At 38.4% G+C, this 26,991-nt stretch overlaps 1 protein-coding gene across 4 annotated transcripts in view; it reads left to right on the plus strand.

The window, feature by feature from the left end:
• Nucleotides 1-666: 666 nt before the first annotated feature.
• Nucleotides 667-26,991, plus strand: part of LOC128648915 (E1A-binding protein p400) — a 459,430-nt gene continuing 433,105 nt past the window's right edge. For 2 of the 4 annotated variants that reach the window (XM_053701869.1, XM_053701871.1), the window contains exons 1-8: nt 667-803; nt 3,115-4,462; nt 6,199-6,286; nt 10,196-10,303; nt 13,280-13,617; nt 19,601-19,888; nt 23,910-24,095; nt 25,590-25,730. In XM_053701869.1, coding sequence (XP_053557844.1) covers nt 3,152-4,462; nt 6,199-6,286; nt 10,196-10,303; nt 13,280-13,617; nt 19,601-19,888; nt 23,910-24,095; nt 25,590-25,730 — 2,460 coding nt within the window. In that variant the 5' untranslated portion in view covers nt 667-803; nt 3,115-3,151. Of the gene's footprint in view, nt 804-978; nt 1,304-3,114; nt 4,463-6,198; nt 6,287-10,195; nt 10,304-13,279; nt 13,618-19,600; nt 19,889-23,909; nt 24,096-25,589; nt 25,731-26,991 lie in introns of those variants that run through there. The other 2 variants (XM_053701870.1, XM_053701873.1) reach the window with 2 other exon arrangements.

The following is a 26,991-nucleotide window of genomic DNA, read 5'->3' on the forward strand; positions in this document are numbered from 1 at the left end:
ACATAAGGTTTTCTCCTTAGGGTAGGTGGCAGAAAGAGAGGGCTCTTTTTGTGGTTGTGAAATTCAGGTCTGGCACATGGGCAGGGCAGTGAGGGAGGATCCATGGCATAAACCAGGTTGGAGTGGTCTAACTACAGGGCAGGCTATGCTGCGGGTTCTCCTTTGCCCCTCCACAGTGGGTTATGGTCTACCCCTGATACGTGAGACCCAAATTCATGTCCAAATGCTGGTGCATTTTTCCATGTGAAATTAAAATGACGTTGAGACGTTTTTAAGAATTATCATTGTTTAATTATTTTGCCATAATGGGAAAAAATTTAATTGTATTCATTAAATGTGACCTTTCCATATTTCACCATAATAACGTGTCATTGTGTTAATCTCAGGTTTATAATTGTTTTACTGATAAAAGTTTATGTTATAAGGAAATTTGGGTTTTGTTGTCTTGGGTGTATTTGGAAGCTAAGCTAAATAGTAGTTCAGCAATGGAAATCTTACGCTATTGGACATAAACAAAACGGCCACGTCTCTGTTGGTTATTATACAAGCGCTCAAAAAAATTAGTAATGTTTATGCAGAACAGAAATGAAGACGGTTCCTTCTTGAAAAATCTGCAAGTGAAACCATCTGCCCCTAGAGGTCATTAAGGGTATCGCCAAAGAATTACAGTCCGCTTTTGCAAGCTGCTGCTGATTGTCCCTCTACGGCCTCGGTAAGCGGGGAATCTCCGGAGCCAGTGGCTGTGGCTCCCTTTTGTGAGTTAAGAAGAATGTGGTGGAATCGTGTTGTGGCCTAATCCGGTGGTGAGTGCGGAAGGGTTTCTCCAAAAAGAGCAAGTGTGGATCTAGACTTGGGGTGCAGGAGGTTACAACTTCCCATGCACATAATAACGACGTGAGTGCGGTCGCTATACAATGTGCTCCTTGAGCAAAACATAGGGGATTCTCGGCGCTAACTTTGCGTACACAAGCACCCCCGGAAGCAAGGGCGCTGTAACCCCTTCGCTATCGCAGTGCGCACTACTTCCTGGGAGACATTTAACTAAAGGCCCGTGTGGGCAACACCCCCAAACTAATGCTGCAAGGGCCTAGAGCTAATGTCTTCTCTTTAACCCATGCAGGCCTGCATCAGGGTGAGGCAGGGAGCTTCAGTAGCTTAGTTATGCAGGGCTGTAGTCAGTACTTCAGCATAACATTTATGAGTGGGGTTAATATTCTAATAACTGCACAACCTACACATTGTCAATGGAAAACACGGAAAGGAATTTAATAACGTTATTATTGGATGCTAATCAAAGTGCCTGGTAGGTTGTTAATGAACTTTGTAGCATCAATACCAGTTTCTAAGAAGCAACATTAGCAAGTTGTTATTAGTGTATTTAATAATTTATTGGTTACAAGGTACAAACTGTTGGCCACTAAGAATGTTTTTTTTTTAAAGTTTATTACAAAACATGTACATTTGCATGAAAGTATTACTTGATTTCTAGAACGTTTTGGACATGCATAAAGCTATTATGAGCATTAATAAGATACATATTTTTCAGTTTTGTGAGTACTAGTATATCCTGAGTCAGTGTATTTTTTTTATAAGGTACAGATGATTTTGTTATCTTATTTTAGGAAGATATTACCAACACACAGAAACAGATTTTTACTCTTCTAGTAAGAAATACACTAGTACAGTACACAAATTCACTCACTTAGACATTTGATAAATGACTGCTTGCTAATGATTTTTTTAGTTGCCCATAGAAAAACAATATATCACATAAGTCTTTGTTAGATATGATTTTACAGGAAGAATAATGACTCTTTTAAACACTACAGATCTGATATTTAAGATCATTCTTAGTGCTTACTTTTGTAAAAATTTAGTATGAATCAGATAACCGTATTGGTAATGTTAATTAATATTTTTCATATGCCTTTACGGTTGCTAGATAAAAATCTGATAGTACTTTTAATAGTAAATACACTTGCAGGCCATTTTATTTTTTATCATAAAATACGCTAAAATTAATAGTAAATATATTTTTAGAATATTTTAATTTCTCTTCTGGATGTGCGTGCATTTTAATTCTGCAGTATGATAATTGACCTAGATAGCTATTTCATTTCTAATACAAGACTGTAATTGCTGGGGAGTTAAAAAGCCTTGCTCTGAATATAAAAGTCTGCTTTTTAATTTTATATCTCAATAGTCTAAATAGGTTTCAGAGTCCATAGGTTACTTATTTATTCCGCTATAAGAGAAGCACCTAATGAACTCCATTTTGGTTGGATATTTGTTTGCTATTAATTTTCACTTTCAGTATATTTTTAAAATTATCTTTCTGTACTTTAAATTTCCATTCCTGGTTATTTCCCCCCCCTGATAAATACGTATACATCTCATACATAGTGTACAAATGATATTTCTTAGCTTAAATATGTTAACTTCCTCAGTGTTGTAGGGCAAGCGTTTTTGCTTTTCAACATTAAAGGGACAGTAAAGTAAAAAAGTATCTTTCATAATTCAGACGGATCATACAATTTTAAACAGCTTTTCAATTTTTTTCTATTATCTAATTTGCTTTGTTTTCTTGACATCCTTTGTTGAAAAGCATCAGGACATTCATGCATTACTGGGAACTAGCTGATTGGTGGCTACAAATATATGCCTCTTGTGTTTTCAGCTAGCTACCTACCTGTAGTGCATTGCTGTTCCTTTAACAAAAAACACTAAGATAATGAAGCACATTTGATAATAGAAGTCAATTAAAAGGTGTTTAAATTATGTTATATTGGATTTCATGTTCCTTTATACAAAGGTCAAAGGAAATAGTCTATGGAAATAGTCTATGGAAAAAGTTTTATGTAGTGCATATATCATGCATTTAAAAGACCCTAACAGGAGCATTAATAAAATTGTATTTGTAAAGCAAATCTATTTTAACTGTAGCACAAACAATATTACATTTCTATGTTCCTATAAATGTCCATTAATGCTCATCATGCCAGATGTTTGTTGCAGTATATACGACTTGTTACTGATTTATACATTTTTGCTGTTCATTTAAACAATATATTATCTCTTATTATAAGATTAGTAACTTTTTTTTTTAACTTTCAGGTTTATACGTTAGGTTAATGTTTGTTGGGGGGATATAATGCCCCATGGCAACAGCTCTCAAGATATTCAGTCTTCAGGCCAGCCCCCAAAGAACAACTCAGGAAGTAATGGAGATGTGCAAAAGACACAGAAAGCTACTCCTCAATCCCCTGCACCAACATTTGCTCCAGCTGTCAGTTCCTCTGCACCCCAGTCACCTGGCTACCAAATACAGCAGCTCATAATGAGTCGGAATCCTGTGGCTGGTCAGAATGTAAATATCACCCTACAAAATGTGGGGCAGGTGGTGGCAGGAAATCCTCAAATAACTCTGACCCCACTTCCAATAACTAGTCCAGCTTCACCAGGGTTCCAGTTCAGCTCCCAGTCAAGGAGATTTGAGCATGGGTCCCCATCCTACATCCAAGTTACTTCTCCAATGTCACAACAGGTCCAGACGCAAAGCCCTACACAGCCAATTCAAGCATTGCAAGGTGTACGAACTGGAACTGCAGGGGCTAGCTTAGGTATGTGTAGTCAGAGCCCAACCCATGGATTTGTGGATGCCGGATTGCTTGTAAGACAGATAAGCCTTGGTCCTTCTAGCACAGGACATTTTGTGTTTCAGGAAGGATCTGGAATAGCTCAGATCACACAGGGATCAGCACAAGTGAATCTTCAGTCAGGAACTTCCACTAAAGTTCCAGCTCGAACTCTTCTACACTCCAATCCACAGAGTGCTGGTTCTGTTCATCCGTTTGGAACTCAGAGTCCTGTGGCAACTGGAACAAATATTCAAACTTTGACCTCTCCCAACCATTTAACAACCACAAACTTACCCCAACAAATTAGCAGTATTATCCAAGGACAACTTATGCAGCAGCAAGTACTTCATACCCAGCAGTTGGGCAGGGCCATCTGCTTTGATAGGACATCTGGTGGAATGATAGCAGGTATGACTGGAACTTCAGCTTTTGGGTTATCATCACCCACTTCAACAAATTCTTCACAATCCACTGGACATCAGGTATTTTCTAGTCTTCCTCTTACCACAACTATAAATACCACAATGAAAAAAGTAATTAAGAAGCTTGAGGAAATTCCCCCTGCAACCCAAGAAGATGCTCGGTTGAGAAAACAGTGCTTGGAACATCACCACAAAACTATGAAATCCTTAAAAGAAAACTACAGAGAGTATCTGGTTGAGCTGTTCTTCCTACAACACTTTCAGGGGAATATGATGGACTACTTAGCTTTCAAAAAGAAACACACACTAGGGTTGCAGTCTTATCTCCGTCAAAATGATTTGGACTTGGAAATGGATGAGGAAGAACGAGAAAAGCAGTCTTCTGATGTATTTCTTAATCAGGTTAGTCTGTACATTCTGCTGTCATGAATATTTTATTTCATTTGTTTAAAATTAAATGGACTTGAATCATAGATAACTCCTTTATTACCCATTCCACAGTTTTGCATAACCAACACTGTTATATTAATATACTTTTTACCTCTGTGACTGCCTTGTATCTAAGACTCTGCAGACTGCCCCCGCTTATCTCAGTGCCTTTTACAAACGTGCATTTTAGCCAATTAGTACTGGTTCCTGTCTAACTCCATGGGAGTGAACACAATGTTATATATATGGCACACATAAACTAGCACTCTGACTGTAAAAAGCTAGTAAAATGCACTGAGGTAAAAGGCGGCCTGCAGGGGATTAGAAACAGGCAGCGGTTTAGAGGTTATAAAGTATATTAATATAACAATGTCGGTTATGCAAAGTTGGGGAATGGGTAGTAAAGGCGTTATCTATCTTTTTAAATAAAAAAAAATTCAAGTAGGCTGTCCCTTTACGTGACTGTCTGATCGGTGTCTAAGATAATTTTGGCATACAGTTACAATGTATATATTAGTAATAAATATATTTTCATTTAACCATAACTAGCTGCTTGTTTCATCTTAACCTATTAACTTTTTTTTATCTATACAAATACTTGTAATACGTGTGTGTATCAGTGTTAATTTCGTATACTAAAACAAGACTAAAATGAGAATAAAACTAAAGAAATTCTGATGACTAAAATACGACTAAAACTAAAATGGCATTTTAGTCAAGACTATGACTAAAACTAAATCAAATTTGGGATTTTAGTCTACTAAAATGAAAATGATTAATTCATCAGCAACCAGTCTCTGTGCACCAACCATCTGCTTAACTAATTCTTTTTGCAGCAGATGATTGTATAACCTCATAAAATACTAACTGTGTGGTGCTGATACACTACAACTATATATATATAATGTATGTGTCTCAACAGAGAGTCATTTTCAAAGATTCATCTTTATTACCTAGTGTGATGTTTCAAGGATTTTCCCAGTCATCAGACCCCAATAATATAATACAGAGAACAAATCTTACTTTCAAACTGCTATATAATCTGAGCCCAAGAGTGTTTACATTGTAGTGGACCTCAGGACAGTCGTGGCACATCCAATGCAAGCCGCCGTAAAAAAATAATACATCTTACAAACAGTAACTGCAGTCAATTCTACTACAAATATAGCTTTAGTTATATTTTTTTTAGGTGCACACATCTTATGCTTTCATCAAAATTCATCAATCTGTAACATTATATAGAGCTACCCAATTAAATCTTGTCTATTGATCACAATAAGCTAACTTTATATAATAACCTTTTATCTCATAAAATATGTAATTTCATATCTATTTACAGGGAACAGCTGTTACAAGAAACAGTGGTGTTTAAACCCTTGGGTGCTAGAGTTTCCAATGTGTATAACATCCATCTCCCTTTTCTCTGTAGTAGTGCTATGTCTATCCCCACCCCTTGACAAGGATGGTACATGATCTATCTGTAGGAAATGCCTAGCCACTGAGTCCTTTTAGCCACTTGCATAGCACTTCTATGATTGGCCATTCTCATCCAAAGGTCATCACATTGTTACTACAGGACATGTATTACTGCTGTAGTCTTTAGTAGCATATTATTTTGAAATATAAAGACAAAATGCATTTAGTATATCAACATGCATTGATTTAAGGGTTAACCTTGTTTTGTTTTTTTTTGTTTTGTTTTTTTGTAGCCTAGGGATGTTGCTCCATGTTCTGCGACTGAGAACCCAGTTCCTATGGAAACCCAGAGTTCCAGTAATCAAAATGCGACTTTGATTGGTATGTTGTTGTTGTTATAAATTATCTGTTAAATTCAGAAGTGCTGGGTACATGAGTAGAGGAGCACAATAATACTGAATTATGGTAGAATATGAATGCAAAGACGAAAAAACCGACTGAAGAAAACGTTATATAAGGTGTAGAGGTCCTTTTGTTTATATGTATGCAGTGTTCTGCCCAGATAATGTTGCCAGCAGGGTGGCATTATAAAGAAGCTGTGTGGAGGAAATGTAATGCTTTCTAATATTATAACATTTTCTGCTATTCAAAGAACAGAATAATTGCATAATTTAACATAAACATTGAAACATTTTAATTTTAGCCAATTTTAACTTATTGGTTAAAAAATTTAGCCAGGTGTTCCGTAAAAACACCCGGGTGGTGCACCCATTATAAAAGTCCTGGGGGGAACTTTGTGTAGATATGTGTGCACATGTGTTTTTATGTGTTTATATATGTAATAGACTTGCTCGACTCGGGGTTGCCTCAAAACTTAAATTTGTAAAAAAAAAACAAAAAACGCAATATCTGCGCAGTGCAATAAAATTAGGTACACGTGTATATATAGCTTAGTGATGTGCAATTAAAAACAAATATCCAAATGAATGCACCAGCAACATTTAAAGAAAGCTAAACAAAATACTGTCAAAATTCTCACACACACACACATTAGTGTTATAGTGTTCAAAAACTTGGGGTCACTTAGAAATTTCCTTGTTTTTTTTTTTTTTTTGTACATTAAAATACCATCAAATTAATCAGAAATGCAGTGTAGACATTCTTAATGTTGCAAATGACTATTGTAGTTAGAAACTGCTGTTTTTTTTAATGGAATATCTACATAAGCGTACAGAGGCCCATTATCAACAACCATCTGTCCTGTGTTCAAATGGCAAGTTGTTTGCTAATCCAAGGTTATCATTTTAAATAAACTAACTGATCATTAGAAAACCATTTTGCAATTATATTATATTATAATATACAGGTGGCCCTCGGTTTACAACGGTTCAATTTACACCGTTTCAGAATAACAACCTTTTTTTCCCAGTCATGTGACTGCTATTGAAAAGCATTGAGAAGCAGTGCATTGAGTAAAATAGCCAGTAGGTAGAGCTGTCCGCTTGTGTTGCAGCAAAGCCAAGCAAGCTGAAATTAATCAGTTTAACCAGACCTGAGCTATTGAGATTTCAAAGGAACAAGATATTCCTGTCTATAAATCAGTCCACATTGGAATGCATAGAAAGAACTGTTTGCAGAAAAATGCAAGTGAAGTCTGTGTTGTGTGATTATTTTATTAAGTTTATAATGCTGTTTAGCAAATGTTTTTGTTCATTTAACTTAGTTTAATTATATATTCTGTGTTGTGTGATTATTTTATTAGGTTTATAATGCTGTTTAGCATTTAAAGTCTTCATTTCAAAGCTTTAAAAATAATGTATTAGGTGTTACTTATGACAATTTTGAGAGGGGCCTGGAACCTAACTCCCTCACTTCCCATTGAGTTACATTATAAACTGGGTTTCAATTTACAACGGTTTCGATTTACAACCATTCCTTCTGGAACCTAACCCCGGCGTAAACTGAGGGCTACCTGTAATTATATAATGAGAGAAAGAGATGCACAAACACCTCCATGTCTGCAATCTCATCTGCATAATCCAGGAGGAATTCACTTTTTTTTTCCCTCCCGAAGTGGGGATTTTATTTTTTATTTTTGCAATGGTGGTGGTCTGGAGGAGAGAAAACTAGCGCTATTTATTTAGTGCGAGAGTTCGTCAGGAGGACACATCAGACTATAGCGTCTGACTGAGTAATGTGCTGAGGGATGTTATACGAGTTGGAGCTTCTCATCAGTAAGGTAGGCAGGCTATAGGTTTGCATAGTTCCTTCACATGAATGCAGGCAAGATTTGTGCTCTGTGATTTAGATACTTTCAATCGATCTACTAAATGTCAGGCAGCGTTCAGCACACTCAGGCTTTAAGAAAAATTGTGCATGGCAAAGAAATTAAGGAAGGCTGTTTAGCCCAGTATTGTCTTTGAATACACGACACAGGAATTAAGGGCCATCTAAGGCAATTCAGCAGTTTTTAACCTTTTTGTATCTGGTAAGGCCAACAGCATATCGTTGCCCAATGTTTTGCTGGTTTATTCAGAGCCAAAAGGGTTAAACGAGCATTTAAAGTTCCCTGTGTTTTTTTTTTTCATTACAGCTTTTAAAGGGCTGTAGGGACTTCCTGCATTACAGGCCTTCCTGTGCTCAGTTCAGTGACTTACTACTAGCTTCTGACTGCAGCCTCAGCCTGTTGGACTGGTATTCCTAGAATGCAGGCAAGCACAAAAGCAGCTCCATGCACTGCTCTGTGATTTAGTTGCTGACTTTCTGAGTGTGCTAAATGCTGCCTGACGTAAGGAAATACACTTACAGCATATATCGCATCAATTAAAAGCATCTAAATACTAGAGCACAGAACTTGCCTCCATTCCAGAATACCAGTCCACCCGTTTGTGGCTACAGTGAAGTCTTAAACTTCATCCATGCCTTACAGGTTGGATGCAAAGCTATAGCCTGCCTACCATACTGATGAGGCGCTCCAACTTGGATGACATCCCTCTGTACGCCACTCATTCAGAAGCTATTTTCCGCCTCCTGACTAACTTTTGCTTTAAACAAGTAGCGCTAGTTAGCACTCTCTCCTCCAGACCTCCAACATTGTAAAAAAACAAAACAAAACAAAAAAACAATTTTAGGAAGAAAAAAAGTTAATTCCTCCTGAATTGTGCAGATGAGGTGGCGGTATACCATACTGGTGTGTGCCGCCATAGAAAAGCCCTAAAGATAGATATTTCTAATTACTTTACCTGAGTATGAGTCATTGTTATGCATTCTGATCACAAAGTTATTTCAAAGTTTTACTCATATCCATTACATAGTTATCTAGATTTAATATTGTTCGTAACTTTTCATTTTTAGTTTGTCTCAGTTTTTTTTTATTACCCCTCATAACTCCTCTTCCACTCTTGCTGTAATTAGGGTTAACATATATGCATTACTTTGTTTTATGATTAAAGGCCATATGTCTCTTAAAATTAAGCATTTTTCAAAACATCAACACAGCTTAAAGGGGCGATATACTCAGGCATGCAGCTAGTAAGAGTCCATTGTTTTGAAAGCAGCACCCTGCTGTTGTGCGTTTATTTAAAAAAATAAAACGGTGGATAATTGGGGACACTTAAAACCTGGGGGAGTGGGGATTTTACTATAAAATGTGACTTTAAGGTTTAAAATAACAGTATGTGCCTTACTTGTCAAATGTTATAAAATACTGCCATAGCAGTTATTGATTGCAGCACTACCACTATCATTTTCTACCACCCTCCTGAAAATTTCTCCCATATTGGCTCAAGATTAACACTCTTTTGGCCAAGCCTGAGCTGCTATAGGAGATATTCATGGAAATGCAGTTTTAGAGGCTACATTACAGAACAGCAGTGTCTTTGGAGGTTTTATATGTTTTAGGGAGGAAAAAAAATCCTTTAATTTTATATAGCTACTTGACTGATATAGGGTGTTGCATATCACTGCTATTTTAAACTTATTTTGTGCCTATAAAAAAAACCAAATGTCACATTTTTTGTTTTCTGCTCTTTCATTGGCAGATTATATTTTTGTTTGCATTATTTTTTTTTTAAGTCAGTATTTAATAACTAGTGCTGACATTTTTTTGCCAGTGTATAAAATGCACTGTTACTCAGTTCTTCAAAATCTAGGGCTACTGTTTTTTATGTTGATCCTGAACACACATGATGAGTTAGTATAAGTAAAAGCAACAAATATTGCAGGTGTGGAATAAATCTATATTTCTGTAGTCTTGGTGCTTTAAAATCCTTATTCCCCCCCCCCCCCTAGATGCGTCAGTGAAGCAGGCTCTTGAATCAACTCAACTGGAGATTGGTTCTTCAATTTCCAAGATGCCATTAGTTGTTCCTCAACTCCCATTAACACCGAGCAGAGCAGGTAAGGTTTTTAACTAGGATGACTCAAAGCTAATCATTTTGAAGGGCATTCCTTATATACAGAAAGTCTTGTCCTCTAGTGACACATCAGTAGGAGTAAGTCTTTGAAAGCAGGAAAATAATGGGAAATATAGCAGCTGAACTAAAGAGTTTTTTTATTTAGTATTAAAAATCGTATAATATGGTTTTTAATCAGAAGAGAAGAAAAAACACAAGACAAATTGAAAATGTGTCCCATTCTGTGTTTAAAGGACCACTCAAAGTGCATACCAAAAAGACAATGCAATAACACCTACTCTGAATTTCAATTAAGCAGTAAAAAATTTTTTTGTCAAATAATTTTTTCTCCCATGTTCCGGCCCCCTGAATCATATGACAGACATCAGCCAATCACAGACTAGTATATGTATACCCTGTGAGATTGTGCCACATGCTCAGTAGGAGCTTGTTCCCCAGAAAGTGAATATAAAGACTGTGCAAAATTTGATAATGGAAGTAAAGTGTCTTAAAACTGCATGCTCTAGCTCAGGGGTCGCCAACCTTTCAGACCTCAGGGACCACTAAACTCACAATTTTGAATCCCGTGGACCACTAACATAATAATAATTGTAATTGAGATATATATATATATATACACACACACATACTGTACATAACTAGTATAACCATAGCTAAGTTTACATTATGTATATATTTACATGTTTAAGAATTATTTTTTGGAATTAACTGAATGACAAAACTGAGAGAATACTTCCTAATGAGTAGGGAGAGATTGTAATTTAACTTCATTTTCACTGATGCCCAGCCAGGCACTGTAGGGAGTTGCGGCACGACAGGGTGACACCATCAGAGGAGACTAATTCCTGCTTGATGGTGTCAAGGACCACCAACATCTTCTCGTGGACCACCAGTGGTCCATGGACCACTGGTTGGCGACCGCTGCTCTAGCTGAATCATAAAGTTAATTTTAACTTGAGTGTCCCTTTAATCTGAACTCTCATAGAGATTGCATATACATTTAAAATAAGTAAAGATGAGCAGATATGTTTTAATTACATATTCTATATTGTCTTATGTTAAAGTCATCATCTTAACAGTTGATAATTTAATAATCAGGCAGATTATTAGTAAATATGATGGGTTGCTTAATAAGCCGATATAACTCCCTTTGAAAGAATGGTGTAGTTACAGTTGTGCTCATAAGTTTACATACCCTGACAGAATTTATGATTTCTTGGCCATTTTTCAGAGAATATGAATGATAACACAAAAACTTTTCTTTCACTCATGGTTAGTGTTTGGCTGAAGCCATTTATTATCAGTCAACTGTGTTTATTTTTTTAAAATCATAATGACAACAGAAAGTACCCAAATGACCCTGATCAAAAGTTAATACTGTGTATTGCCCCCTTTAACATCAATGACAGCTTGAAGTCTTTTGTGGTATTTGTGGATGAGGCTCTTTATCTTCTCAGATGGTAAAGCTGCCCATTCTTCCTGGCAAAAAGCCCCCAGTTCCTGTAAAATCTTGGACTGTCTTTCATGAACTGAACGTTTGAGATTTCCCCAGGGTGGCTCAATGATATTGAGGTTAGGAGATTGAGATGGCCACTCCAGAACCTTCACTTTATTCTGCTGTAGCCAATGACAGGTTGACTTGGCCTTGTGTTTAGGATCGTTGTCATGTTGGAATGTCCAAGTACGTCCCATGCGCAGCTTCCGGGCTGATGAATGCAAATTTTCCTCCAGTATTTTTTTTTATAACATACTGCATTTATCTTGCCATCAATTCTGACCAAATTTCCTGTGCCTTTTGTAGCTCACACATCCCTAAAACATCAGCTATCCACCTCCGTGTTTTACAGTAGGAATGGTGTACCTTTCATCATAGGCCTTGTTGACTCCTCTCCAAATGTAGCGTTTCTGGTTGTGGCCAAAAAGCTCAATTTTGGTCTCATCACTCCAAATGACTTTGTGCCAGAAGGTTTGAGGCTTGTCTCTGTGCTGTTTGGCGTATTGTAAGCGGGATACTTTGTGGCATTTGCGTAGTAATGGCTTTCTTCTGGCGACTTGACCATGCAGCCCATCTTTCTTCAAGTGCCTCCTTATTGTGCATCTTGAAACAGCCACACCACATTTTCAGAGTTCTGTATTTCACCTGAAGTTATTTGTGGGTTTTTCTTTGCATCCCGAACAATTTTCCTACCAGTTGTGGCTGAAATTTTAGCAGTCTACCTGACCGTGGTTTGGTTTTAACAGATTGGCATTCTCAATTCCTTGGATATATTTTTATATCCCTTTCCTGTTTTATACAGTTCAACTACATTTTCCTGCAGATCCTTTAATTCTTTTGCTCTCCCCATGACTCAGAATCCAGAAATGTCAGTGCAGCACTGGATTGAAAGATGCAAGGGTCTGTCAGGAGTCCAGAAACTCATTGACCTTTTATACACACACACTAATTACAAACAAACATCACAGGTGAGAATGGTTACCTTTAATAGCCATTCAAACCCCTTTGTGTCAACTTGTGTGCATGTTATCAGGCCAAAATCACCAGGGTATGTAAACTTTTTGATCTGGGTCATTTGGGTAGTTTCTGTTGTCATTATAATTTAAAAAGAGTAGTTGATTTATAATAAATGGCTTCAGCCAAACACTAACTATGAGTGAAAAAAGTTTTTGTTATCATTCATATTCTCTGAAAAATGGCCAGGAAATCATAAATTCTGCCAGGGTATGTAAACCTATAAGCACAACTGTATGTTGAGAATATTTAGTACGTGGGATATCTTCTCTTGTTGCATTGCCCTTTGGCACTTAATGCATTAACGTATCACTTGTGTGGGTGATGTAATGCTTATTGTGCTATCCCTTCTGATATTATGTTACAAAATACTAACTGCTGCTGTCATGTCTCCTGTGGGACAGGTATACAAAATCTGTCTTATGCCTGTGCTTTGTTTTTTAACTTTAGGTTCTTTCTCTCCTGCATTTGGGATGCCTACCACTCAACAGACTGTGCCTTCCCCGGGTCAGAGACAAAATGAGCCAGCTAAGGTTCAGGTGAACCAAAACACTGCCAGCTCACTGCCTGTTAATAGAACCCAGGTTCCAAGAATGCAGGTTTCCTCTGTCTTAAGTGCAGCACAGCTTGTAAATCCGCAGCAAACCACTGAGGCAACATCACAGACAAAGGGTAAATTGCAGCCTCGTAATATCTTTGGCACACAAATCCAGACCTCCCAGCAGCCTCAGGGGAAGCCACTTGATCAGACTTCCTCACCAAAGCCTTCATCAATGCATGCCATGCAGGTACATAAAGATTTTTATTGAGGCCTTTATATGTTATACAGTCTGAATACCTTTACCAGTGCAAATTTAGCCTTATCATATGCAGCCATACAAACAATACATATCCAATGTATAGTGGAAGGATCTGATCATATTACTATGGTATGTATGTACTGTCATATAACACCCATGGTATTCCCTTAGCTCAGAAATTTGTTTCTTTGACTTGGTTTGCTGAGCAACGACTGGGGTTTTTCTCAACAAATATATATATAAAATAGAATGATCGAGAAAATTAGAAGGCAAAAGGAACAATGCTTCAAACTGTGGCTCCATGATCATTAAAAAAAAAAAAAAAAAAAAACTTTATTAAATTTAAACAAGTTTTATATTGATATAATCAATAACATTGGTGTAACAATATGTCAATATGTCAACATTATTAATGTCAACAAGAAGATTTATCATACCTATGGGGTACTTAGCCTAGTTAGCTTTACCTAAAATTGTGTATATGTGTGTGTATGTGTATATATATATATCAGTGACGTGCAGTGACGTCAGAGGCTGGTGAGGCAGTGGCAGGATACACCTTCATTCTTTAGATATCCTTTGTTGAAGAAATAGCAATGCACATGGGTGAGCCAATCACATGAGGTATCTATGTGCAGCCACCAATCAGCAGCTACTGAGCATATTTAGATATGATTTTCAACAAAGGACATCAAAATAATGAAGAAAATTAGATATTAGATGTAAATTGGAAAGTTATTTAAATTTGCATATGGGTTTCATATGGGTTTCATGTCCCTTTAAATGGTGTCTTGGAAAACTGGTCAACTTAGTAAACATCTTATTTTAGTCTAAAGGATTGTAACAGAAACTCTTGCCAGATAACAAAATGCTTGCTCTAATTATGAGATCTAGAAATCCATGCCCATTAAAATATGTTTAAAACATACTTTTTACTTTAATGCTGCAAATTATGCTTATAGATTCTTTCATTACATAAGGGATGAGAGTCAGAGGGGGAGGAAGAGAGACAGAGAGAGAAAGAGACCATGGGGGAGAACAACACATAAGGAGAGAGATGGATAGATAGAGAGAGAGACACACACACACAAGGGGGGGGGGGGGAGAGGGACCACTGCATTTTAAAGTAATAAAACAGCAGAGCTACAGAGAGTTCAGAAAATTAGTGGGTGTAAAGTTTGAGTAAACAAAATACAAAAACGACCCTGCTGTAAAAGAGTAAACAAACACTAAACCACATTCATTAAATTATCATTTTCACTAACAGAATCCCTATCAGTAAAATCTTACTTTAATAAGATGTGGGTGAAACACTGCTCTCTGTGCCTCTCTCCTGCTCTGTAAGGATTTAGGAAGTGACAGTGGCACATTCCACTGCACTTAGAGGGGAAGAACAGAACTCTGGATGAAAGATGCAAGGGTCTGTCAGGAGTCCAGAAACTCATTTTCCTTTTATACACACACACTAATTACAAGAAAACAGATCACAAGTGAGGATGGTTACCTTTTAATAGCCATTCAAACCCCTTTGTGTCAACTTGTGTGCATGTTATCAGGCCAAAATCACCAGGGTATGTAAACTTTTGATCAGGGTCATTTGGGTAGTTTCTGTTGTCATTATGATTTAAAGAGTAAATACAGTTGATTGATAATAAATGGCTTCAGCCAAAGGGATCATTACAGCAGTTTTTTTTAAAATAGCCTTATAAAAGGAACTTTGCGCACCTGGGGAAAAAACAGTGTTATAGAAAAATAGAATTTAACGGTAGATAGGAACCAAAAAGGCCCATCATGTCTACCCATATTACATGTTACTTTTTCCTTAGGATAGCCTTATGCATGTCCCAGGCATTTTTTAATTCCTTTACAGTCTTTGTGTTTACCATCTCAAATGGAAGTTTATTCCATGAATCCACCACCCTTTCTGTAAAAAAAAAATGCTTCCTCAAATTTCTCCTCAATCTGCTACCCTCTAACTTTAGATTGTGACCCCTTGTTTTGGCATTTATTTTTTTGTGAAAAATGCTTTCAGCTTCTATTTTATTAAGTGCCTTCATATATTTGAAGGTTTCTATCATGTCACCTCTTTCCCTTCTATCTTCTAAACTATACATATTTAGATCATAGAGACTTTCTTTGTACGTTTTTTATATTTTAGACCATGTACCATTTTAGTAGCCCTCCTTTGGACAGCTTCTAGTTTATATCTTTCTGAAGATATGGTCTCCAGAACTGTACACAGTATTCCAGATTTGGTTTAACTAATGATCTGGATAAGAACCTTGCAATTTCTGCTACTAATACCTCTTCCAATGCAACCAAGTATTCGACTGGCCTTACTGGCTGCACTGTGTACCAATTTTTTTTGCATTCGGTGATCCCACCAAACCTTATCTTAGCTCTTTAGGGTGAGATCTGGTTCTCCCTCCATGTACCTTCAGCAACATTTGTTAACCTTTCTCATAGTATAAAGCAGCCCACCCCCCCTTTTTTTTTTACAGGCCCACCCCAGACAAAATTAGTATAGGACACACACAGAGAAACACACTCTCAGGAAGGAGCAACCAGCTCAATAACATTGTTAGTCTGTTCTATGGTGATTTACCACCTGGACACAGTTTCTTTTTAGCCCAGTAATGCTTTCCTGTAGTATATCAGTCTGATTCAGTCTGATTCCTGGTAGTTCCTGAGAGTGCTCTTCACTCTCTATGTAAAATTAGTATAGTCTATTATTTATCTTTGCTTAGCCTCATCATACGTTATCTAGGGTTCTCATATGGCTAGAAATTGTTCTTAACTATATAAGATGTCTGTTAATAAGCTAGATAATGAATAATATATATATTTTTTCAATGGTATATAGGTGGGTTCTTTATAGTCTTCCAAAATCTTGTGATACAGCTCCTGACTGCTGTAGAAATCATAGCCATTTTTTGGCCCATTGGGTAGTCCCGGGACTAGTTTATGTACCAATGCCTGCTTAGGAGTTTAGTGGATTTCCTTTTTAAATATATCTATCTATCTATTGGGTACTTATAGAGCGCGTGCTAATCACCCGTGAGGATCTCAAGGCGCTAAGGGAAAGTAGATAGGAGGAAAGGAGGAGGGGATGGGCGTTCAGTCGAAGAGCCAGGTTTTGAGGTACTTTCTGAACTTTATAAGGGAGGTGGATTGTCTGAGGTGCAGCGGGAGGGTGTTCCATGTCTTTGCTGCTATGTGGGAGAAGGATCTTCCGCCCGCTGTGGCTTTGCTGATGCGGGGGATGACTGCGAGTGCTTGGTCGGCCGATCGTAGTTGTCTGGCGGGGGTGTAGAAATTTACGCAGTGGTTTATGTATTCGGGTCCGATGTTGTGTAGGGCCTTGAACGTGTGGGTAAGGAGCTTGAAGGTGATTCTCTTGTTGATGGAGAGCCAGTGAAGGTTCCTTAGGTGTTCGGTGATGTGGCATTGGAGAGGGATGTCGAGGATGAGTCTGGCTGAGGCGTTCTGGATACGTTGGAGTCTCTTTTGGAGTTTGATGGTGGAGCCGGCATAGAGTGCGTTGCCGTAGTCCAACCGGCTGCTGACAAGGGCGTGGGTGACTGTTTTCGGTAGGGATCCACTTGAAGATTTTTCGTAGCAGGTGCTGGATGTGGAAGCATGTTGAGGTGATGGCATTGATTTGTCGGTTCATTGAGAGTGATGAGTCCAGGATGAAGCCTAGATTTCGTGCATGGTCGGTTGGGGTTGGAGGGTGACCGAGGGCTGTGGGCCACCAGGAGTCATCCCATGCGGATTTATTGGGTCCGAGGAGGAGGACTTCGGTTTTGTCTGTGTTCAGTTTGAGCCGGTTGTCATTCATCCAGGCGACGACTGCTGTCAGGCCTTTGTGGACGTTCTTTTTGGCGGTGGTGTGATCTTAGGTGAGTGAGGTGATTAACTGGGTGTCGTCGGCATAGGAGACGATGTTGGGCCATGTAGATATTGAAGAGGGTGGGGCTCAACGAAGAGCCTTGCGGTACACCACGGGTGACTGGTGTGGGTTTGGAGGAGAAGGGAGGGAGTCTGACTTTCTGGGTCCTGCCCGTGAGGAAGGAGGTGATCCATTCCAGGGCTTTGCTGCGTATGCCGGCGTTGTGTAGGCGGGTGCGGAGAGTGTTGTGGTCAACAGTGTCAAAGGCTGCTGAGAGGTCTAGGAGGATGAGGGCGGCAGTTTCTCCTCGGTCGAGCATGGCGCGGATGTCGTCTGTGGCGGCGAGGAGGGCGGTCTCAGTGCTGTGGTTGCTTCTGAAGCCGGATTGGGAGTGGTCCAGGGTGTGGTTGGCCTCAATGTGGTCAATAAGTTGTTAATTGATGGACTTCTCTATGACTTTGGCCGGGAAGGGGAGTAGAGAGATGGGGCGGTAGTTATTCGGGTCTGTGGGGTCTGCCGAGGGTTTCTTCAGTAGGGGTTTCAGTTCTGCATGCTTCCAGACATCCGGGAAGGTGCCGGTTTTGATGGAGCAGTTGATGGTGCGGCAGAGTTCAGGGGCGATGGTGTCGCTTGCTTTGTTGAATATGTGATGAGGGCATGGGTCCGAGGGTGCGCCAGAGTGGATGGATTTTATGATTCTGAGGGTGTCCTCTGTGGTGAGGGGGCTCCAGATAGTCCGTGTGTGGTGCGGGGGGGGGGGGGCAAATTTGGGAGGGGTGTTGTTGGGTGGTGGAGGTTGAGTTATGAGGTGTGAAACTGTCATAGATGTTGAGGATCTTGCGGTGGAAGTGGGCAGCGAGGGTATTGCAGAGGTCTTGGGAGGGTGGGATGTTGGTGGTGTTGCTGTTGGGTTTAGAGAATTCCTTGATGACTGAGAACAACTCCTTGCTGTTGTGTGCGTTAGAGTTGATTCTGTCTTGGATGGCTGTTTTTTTTTGGCGGTTTTTATGAGGTGGTGATTGCTTCCTTAAATGCAGCTTTTTCCAGAAGGGTCTTGCTGGCTCTCCAGGCTCTTTCCAATCGTCTGCAGTGGCGTTTGGAGTCCTGAAGGGCCGGGGTGAACCAGCTGGCCTTGTTGGTGGTTTGGCGGCTGGACGTTTTTTTGAGGGGGGGGGGGCGAGGGTGTTGGAGCAGTCTGTAATCCAGAGGTGGAGGTTGCGGGCGGAGGAGTTGGCGTCTGTGGAAGTAGGTGTGGAGGATTTGTTTAGGGTGCGGTGTAGTTGGTCTTGGGTGATGTTGTTCCAGTTTCTGCGGGGCGGGTGGTACTGTCGGAGGTGGGTGGTGGGTTTGTTGAAGGAGAAGTGTATGCAGTGGTGGTCAGTCCAGAGGAGTTTGGTGATGTTATTGACTGAGATGTGATAGTGATAGTTCACTAATTTAGAGGTTGTATCAGAAAAGATTTGCAACATGTAAGCATGTCCACCTCACTTGTATGCATGTTCCCCTTTTCTTCACATCCTGTGAAGTAGAAACACTGTTGAGGGTGTATACTTAAGCCTTGTCATAGAAATGTGACAGATCTCGCTGGAGAGAAATCGCTCATCTCGTGGAATTATTACATATTGATAATTAAAGTCAAACTTTATTTATTGTTTCTTATTGATAACACAGCCCTCTATATTATTAGTAGTCCAGCCTGTGAGATGTTCTGTATATTGATCCTTTTATACAAAGTACCCTAAACAGTGCTAGCCATGGCTTGGCTACGAGGCCCAGAGGTCATCCCTAATGTCAACAGTAACCTCTGGTGACATCTTGGGTGACCACTGAGAATCTCAACCTGGACAAAGGCAACAAAAAACATTGCAGATGGTACATATGTATTAGAAGTGATGCAGTAATTGTCTGTTGCCCCAAGTTACACCTTAGAGCCCAAGATGCTGTGTAAGTAGCTAGGAGGCAGTATATTAAAACAGGAAATGTATGTATTTTTATGTTTTAATAAGAGATTATTTGTAAACTGGAAATTTAAAGTTGTTTGGCTGATCAATTTGTAGCTGTGTTATGTTCTTTCCACAGGCTTCAGCATCTAAGTTGGGCTCAGATGCAGTTAAACACACAGGGTCAGTGTCAGTGAATCCTTCGCCCCTTTCACCCGCCACTCCAGCCAGCATTCTAGACTCCACACCTCCACCTGCTAATGCCTCGCCAAAGCGGATTTTGTCACCTGGTGCCAGCAAAACTCTGTCCCCCTCTACCTGTAGGTCACCTAGCTCTGGTGTAAGCCAAACTCAAGATGTTCCGATGCTCCCACAAGTTCCAGTGGAGCTGCCACAGGATACCTCTGTACCTAAACCAATAGAACAGGTAAAATTATCTTTACTGTGAGTTCTAAATTATAGGGACAGTAAAGTCAAAATTTAAACTTTCAGGATTCAGATAGCATGTGGAATATTAAAAAAAAAAAAGTTTTCAATTTTACTTTTGGTATTACATTTGGTTCATTCATAGGCTCAAAAATGTGCACAAATCTACAAATCTTTAGCATTCCATGGCATCAGTGTTTGCAACAATGTTCAACAGCATATACTGCTACCATAGAGTGCTAAAGATGTGTGTAAGTACCTGAGCGTCTCAGAGTCTTCCTATGTTTACTCTTTTACTATGATACCAAGAGAACCAGGCAATTTTGATGATGGAAGTAAAATCGTATGCTCTGTCTAAACCATGAAAGTTACATTTTTAGTTTACTGACTCATTCAAGCATAGGTGTTTTTTTTTTGTAGCATAAATAATTTGAACTAGTTGAATATATAAACTATTGTTCTGACACAGGCTACACTCAAACTTCTCTGAGAGTTGGAAAAAAAATTGTTCAAAAAGTAACTTACAGTTGAAACGTAATGGCTATGAGTTACTTGTTTTGCTATGATTTTGAGTCTAATTATATTATAACAATAATTTTTCCCTGTGTATATGCACAGAAAATGTTAGGTGTTCCACTTTTTTATGCAGAAATGATTTCTTCAGCTGGTTATTTAACCCCTTAAGGACCAAGGACGTACGCCACACGTCCTCAAAAAAAATACAGTTAATGACCGAGGACGTGTGGCGTACGTCCTTGGTCTGGAAAGCAGCTGGAAGCGATCCTGCTCGCTTCCAGTTGCTTTCCGGTTATTGCAGTGATGCCTCGATATCGAGGCATCCTGCAATAACATTTTTTAGCAATCCGGTGCAGAGAGAGCCACTCTGTGGCCCTCTCTGCACCGGACATCACCGGCAAGATCCGTTGGTGGGTGGGAGCCGGTTCGGGAGGCGGGTGGCGGCCATCAATGGCCCTGATGAGGTGGAGGGGGGCGGGATCGGGGGCGGGGGTGATCGGGGGCGCGCACGGACGCGCGCGCGTGCACGGGAGGGCGGGCGCGTGCACGGGGAGGGAGCGGGTGGGAGCCGCTACACTACAGAAAAATTATGTACTCAAAAGTTTTAAAAGTACTAACTATTGAAATTAAAATTCATTAGTTAGGGGGTGGGGGATTGGTCTGTGGGGGGGGGGGGGAAGCTACACTACAGAAAAACAACATAAAAATAAAAAATAAACTATTTATCTTGCAAACTGGGTACTGGCAGACAGCTGCCAGTACCCAAGATGGCCCCCAATAAGTCAGAGGGGGGGCTAGAGAGCTGTTTTGGGGGGGATCAGGGAGGTTGGGGGCTAAGGGGGGATCCTACAAAGTAGCATATGTAAATATGCTAAAAATTTATTATTATTTTTTTAAAAAAAAACTTTTATTTTAGTACTGGCAGACTTTCTGCCAGTACTTAAGATGGCGGGGACAATTGTGGTGTGGGGGAGTGAAGGGAGCTGTTTGGGAGGGATCAGGGGGTCTGATGTGTCAGGTGGGAGGCTGATCTCTACACTAAAGCTAAAATTAACCCTGCAAGCTCCCTACAAACTACCTAATTAACCCCTTCACTGCTAGCCATAATACACGTGTGATGCGCAGCAGCACTTAGCGGCCTTCTAATTACCAAAAAACAACGCCAAAGTCATATATGTCTGCTATTTCTGAACAAAGGGGATCCCAGAGAAGCATTTACAACCATTTGTGCCATAATTGCACAAGCTGTTTGTAAATAATTTCAGTGAGAAACCTAAAATTGTGAAAAATTTAGCGTTTTTTTTTTATTTGATTGCATTTGGCGGTGAAATGGTGGCATGAAATATACCAAAATGGGCCTAGATCAATACTTGGGGTTGTCTACTACACTACACTGAAGCTAAAATTAACCCTAGAAGCTCCCTACATGCTCCCTTATTAACCCCTTCACTGCTGGGCATAATACACGTGTGGTGCGCAGTCGCATTTAGCAGCCTTCTAATTAGTAAAAAGCAAAACCAAAGCCATATATGTCTGCTATTTATGAACAAAGGGGATCCCAGAGAAGCATTTACAACCATTTATGCTATAATTGCATAAGTTGTTTGTAAATAATTTCAGTGAGAAACCTAAAGTTTGTGAAAAAAATTGTGAAAAAGGGAACAATTTTTTTTATTTGATCGCATTTGGCGGTGAAATGGTGGCATGAAATATACCAAAATGGGCCTAGATCAATACTTTGGGATGTCTTCTAAAAAAAAATATATACATGTCAATAGATATTCAGGGATTCCTGAAAGATATTAGTGTCCCAATGTAACTATCGCTAATTTTGAAAAAAAGTGGTTTGGAAATAGCAAAGTGCTACTTGTATTTATGGCCCTATAACTTGCAAAAAAAGCAAAGAACATGTAAACATTGGGTATTTCTAAACTCATGACAAAATTTAGAAACTATTTAGCATATGTTTTTTTGGGTGGTTGTAGATGTGTAACAGATTTTGGGGGTCAAAGTTAGAAAAAGTGTGTTTTTTTCCATTTTTTCCTCATATTTTATAATTTTTTTTATAGTAAATTATAAGATATGATGAAAATAATGGTATATTTTGAAAGTCCATTTAATGGCGAGAAAAACGGTATATAATATGTGTGGGTACAGTAAATGAGTAAGGGGAAAATTACAGCTAAACACAAACACCACAGAAATGTAAAAATAGCCTTGGTCCCAAACGGACAGAAAATGGAAAAGTGCTGTGGTCATTAAGGGGTTAAATGAATGAGGTGAGTGCCCTGTTATCAGGAGTATACTTCTATAATCTGCTTTCTGAAAGGAAGGATATAAAACTGCAGGGTTAGGTTAACACATTTACAATATAGGGGAGGTTGTTTTTGCTTATTATGGATCCAGGATAATGCATGAGTTGATTTTAGGTTTCCATATAATTTGCAGTTCTAACGAATATTAGTTTGTGTAGTTTTAAAAAAACTTCTACAAAGTTAAAGATCTGTAGTTTTCTTAAAGGGGTAATGAACTTTTTTTATCTTGTGATTTGGACAGCATACAATTTAAAAAAAAAAATGTTTCCAATTTACGTCTTATTGTCAAATTTGCTTTGTTCGTATCATATTCTTTGTTGAAGTGATATCTAGATATGTGCTTATGTCTGAAGCACTACATGGCAGGAAAAAGTGCTGTCATCTAGTGTTCTTGCAAATTTATAACATTCTTGCATAACTGCTGCCATATTGCACTGCAGACACGTGCATGCTCCTGATCTTACCCCCTGCATTTACCCAAAGGATACCAAAAGAATATAGAGAATTTGACAATAGAAGTAAATTGAAAAGTTGTTTAAAATGACATGATCTATCTGAATTATGAAAGAAAAAAATGTGGGTTTCATGTCCCTTTAATCCAGTTATGAGTTACACAGTGACTGCTATTTAAATTAATTCCTACACTGATCTAAGCAAAGGATACTGGGTAAACATATAATCTATCATTTCATGTATAAGGGTGTAGCCATGGATTGTGCTGAATTTCCCAAACCATGCAAATTTGTTAACAAGATGACAGTGTTAAATTATTTCAAACATGTATTCATATATGTTAATGCATCAACAGATTCCACATATAATCCATAGTTATAATTAATACATTTTATTTATAAAGACTCAACATATTCTGTATCATTATAAATGAAATTAATTTTATGCATTTGATGCATACGTTTCTTGTGATTGCACCATATGGGACCATTTTTCAAACTTGAAACCTTCGTCTTCTCAATTGCTGAAAGGGGCACAAATTGAAGCCTAGTTCAGCAAATCCCCTGCTCTTCGAGACTTGAAACTGGTTTGGTATTATTCTCTTACTGTAAAATATAGAAGTGATTGATAATAAAAACAGTTTTTAGCTTGTTGAATAATCTACATCTCACTTGGGAGAGTTCATATGCCATTACTAAATCTGTTGTTTTGACTGATTAAAGATATAATGCCTTGCAGGAGAACCACATCCATCAGCGAATAGCAGAGCTGCGGAAAGAAGGTTTATGGTCTTTGAAAAGGTTGCCTAAACTACAGGAGGCCTCTAGACCTAAGTCTCACTGGGACTACCTGCTAGAAGAGATGCAGTGGATGGCAGCAGACTTTGCTCAAGAAAGGATGTGGAAACTTGCCAGTGCTAAGAAGGTAACACAAGTATAAACTTGCAGTTATTTTCATCCCAGGATTCTTAATCCGTCTTTACTGATTTTGCGTCTGATTTGCAGTTGCTATTTCTCTGTTCTTCCAAGGAAAGCAGATACCTTATGAGATTTATTACTAGATAAGTAAATCTAATGTGATAAAGTGGCACAGCGCTAATAGCACTACTATATTCGGAATGAGGTATGGCCTTCTTTATAAATATCTACAATTAGGTGCTAGATATCAAATAATCAATATTTACGTAATTCAGCAAGACCAGCTGATTTTTTTTATATACTGTACAAGAAAGCACTCATCCCTCTGGAGGCTGAATACTAGACAGAAACTAAAAGTAAAGATACTTCAAATAAAACGTAACCTTTTATTTTTATTTGTAAATAACAAAGGTTAAGTTTTATTTCAAGTCTCTTATTTTCTATCCAGTATTCAGCCTCCAGAGGGATGAGTGCTTTCTAGTGTATCCAAAAATTCAGCTGGTTTTGCTGAGTTGCATAAAATACTAATGTGATAAAATCTCTATGAAACCTAAGTAGCCTTTAAAAATAAAATTGCTTATGAAAAATTTGCATTGCAGCTTTGTATTGTGATAACTTGTTTTGACAATATAAGCTTGCTAAGCATACCAAAAAAGATTTTTGAGAATATTTGCTATATATATTACTCACACAAGCTCTTTTTTTATTTATTATGATAATACCACATACTCAGAAAAACAAGGATCTACAAGCTCTGATGGCAACATTAAATGAACATGCCCTAATACAGTAAATACTTTAGGTGCCATTTTTTTACGACTTACCATTGAGATCCCGCATCTAGAAGAACTGATTTCCCGCTTTACAAGATAGGTTCATGCCCTGTGTGCAGAGGGGGTTAAAGATAAGGTTTTTATTATAGCTTTCCCTTTCATGGTTAAACTTTTCCTGCTATATTTCAAAGAGCGTTGTATGCTCCTGTAAATGGTTAGAGCCAATATATAAACTATGTAAAAGTCCTTCACCCTGCTCTTCTTATGGTAGGTGACACAATTACATCACGGGGGTCATGACTATCTGTGATTGTGTGTATATATATATATATATATATATATATATGTATCACATGATCCCTTGTCAATTCCACTAGAGTACAAAGCGTGCCCTCAATGCAGAGCATATGACATGTAGGCATCTTCCACACACAAGAAGTTAAACTGAGGATGCTTATGTGTTTTGTTCTGCTGTGAAAATGTTAAATGCATTTAGAAAATGAGAACAATTATATGAGAGTAAAGAACTTTTGAAATGTTAAATACCTAATAAGTTAAGCTTTCTTTCCATATTTAATATTGAATGGACTGGTAACGTTTTGTTTCCTGGCTAGAAAATTAGCCATATTATCTGTATAAAAATCTTTTTAATCCAAATGTTTGGCAAATAATATAATTTAAATCTATACTTTATTTTAGTAAATTGGTAAGATACTTTCTTTGTTCAGTTGGTTAGAACGGCTGCCCGGTACTGTCTTGAGAAGCAGCAGAATGATGCCAGAGCCAAGAAAGAAGACGAAGAGCGTTTGAGACGTATTGCATGGTTAGCAGCCCGGGAAATTCAGTGTTTTTGGTCCAATATTGAACAGGTAAAAATTGTATTTACAGAAGAGAGCTCAATTTACTTTTCTATTCATTAGATTGGTTGCATATTTATTGCAGTCTAAAAATATGTTTGGGATTATGTCTGTCTAGAGATATGTATGTCCTACTAGAGCGCCAACTAACACCTATATGCCCGGAAGAGGCGAAACCTAGCTTTCGCCTATTAGAGAGTGGTTATACAGAAATAAAGTGACCAGGCGCCAACTAACGGAGGCTAGGTGTAAACGTGGAGATCTAAAAACAGTTCAAATTTAATAACATAAAAACAAATATAAACAAATGCTAAAAACAATGTTGATGATATTAAAAAATCAAGCAATATGCACAATTCCTAGTCCATGGATCCATGAAGGTACAAAACTAAAACTTGTTACAGTAATAGTATACAAGATACAAGATATGTGATTTAATATATTATTATGAAGGTACAGAACTGAAACTTGTTACAGTAATGGTATACAAAGTACAAAATATGTGATTTAATAGATTACTATCTAAGGCTACAGGAGCTATTAATGAGGATAAATGGTGCAATGTTGTGCAAAGTAATGTGTCCAAATTCAGTGATGTGGTGTCCAAAACAAATCAAGTTGATATCTAAACACAGATAGATATCTGAAAACAAACAAGTTCAAATCAGATTGATCCAAATATAATCAATGTGGAAAAAAAGTGAAAAAAAAGAGGTCAATTGTGTAAAACGTTTACAGGGGGTATCAGTCCACAAAGTGTTCAATTTTTTTTTTATATATTAGTGAACGAAAATAATCCAAGTGATGTGTTGGAACCTTTGGTCCTAGTTCTCCTAGTAGAAAGGGGTGGAATCACAGGATAGGGAAAAAAACCATGGTGAAAACAAAAATACAAAAAGAAAATAGGTCGAAAAAATAAGTTGAAAAAACCTGTGGAAAGAAAAATACAAACAATGTGTAGCAGGTTCACAGATAACTCCCAATGGAAATGTGCTTACCAGTCTACGCGTTTCGGCCCCTCTAGGCCTTTATCAAGACTCCTTGTCTCTCTGCATCGGTCACTCTGCAAGTCTATTTCTGCACTGTCCCACTTAGCGAGATTGCGGCAGAGAGAGGCCTGATACGGCGCTGGTCCTTAAGGGTTTAACGACCAGTGCCGTACAGGCTAAGGAGCTGGTCGTTAAGGGGTTAAACGGATATGAAACCCAATTTTTTTTTCATGATTGATAGAGCATGCAATTTTAAGCAACTTTCTAATTTACTCCTCTTATCA

The sequence above is a fragment of the Bombina bombina genome, chromosome 2 (genome assembly GCF_027579735.1).
Source record: "Bombina bombina isolate aBomBom1 chromosome 2, aBomBom1.pri, whole genome shotgun sequence".
In the NCBI taxonomy this organism is placed as follows: Eukaryota; Metazoa; Chordata; class Amphibia; order Anura; family Bombinatoridae; genus Bombina; species Bombina bombina.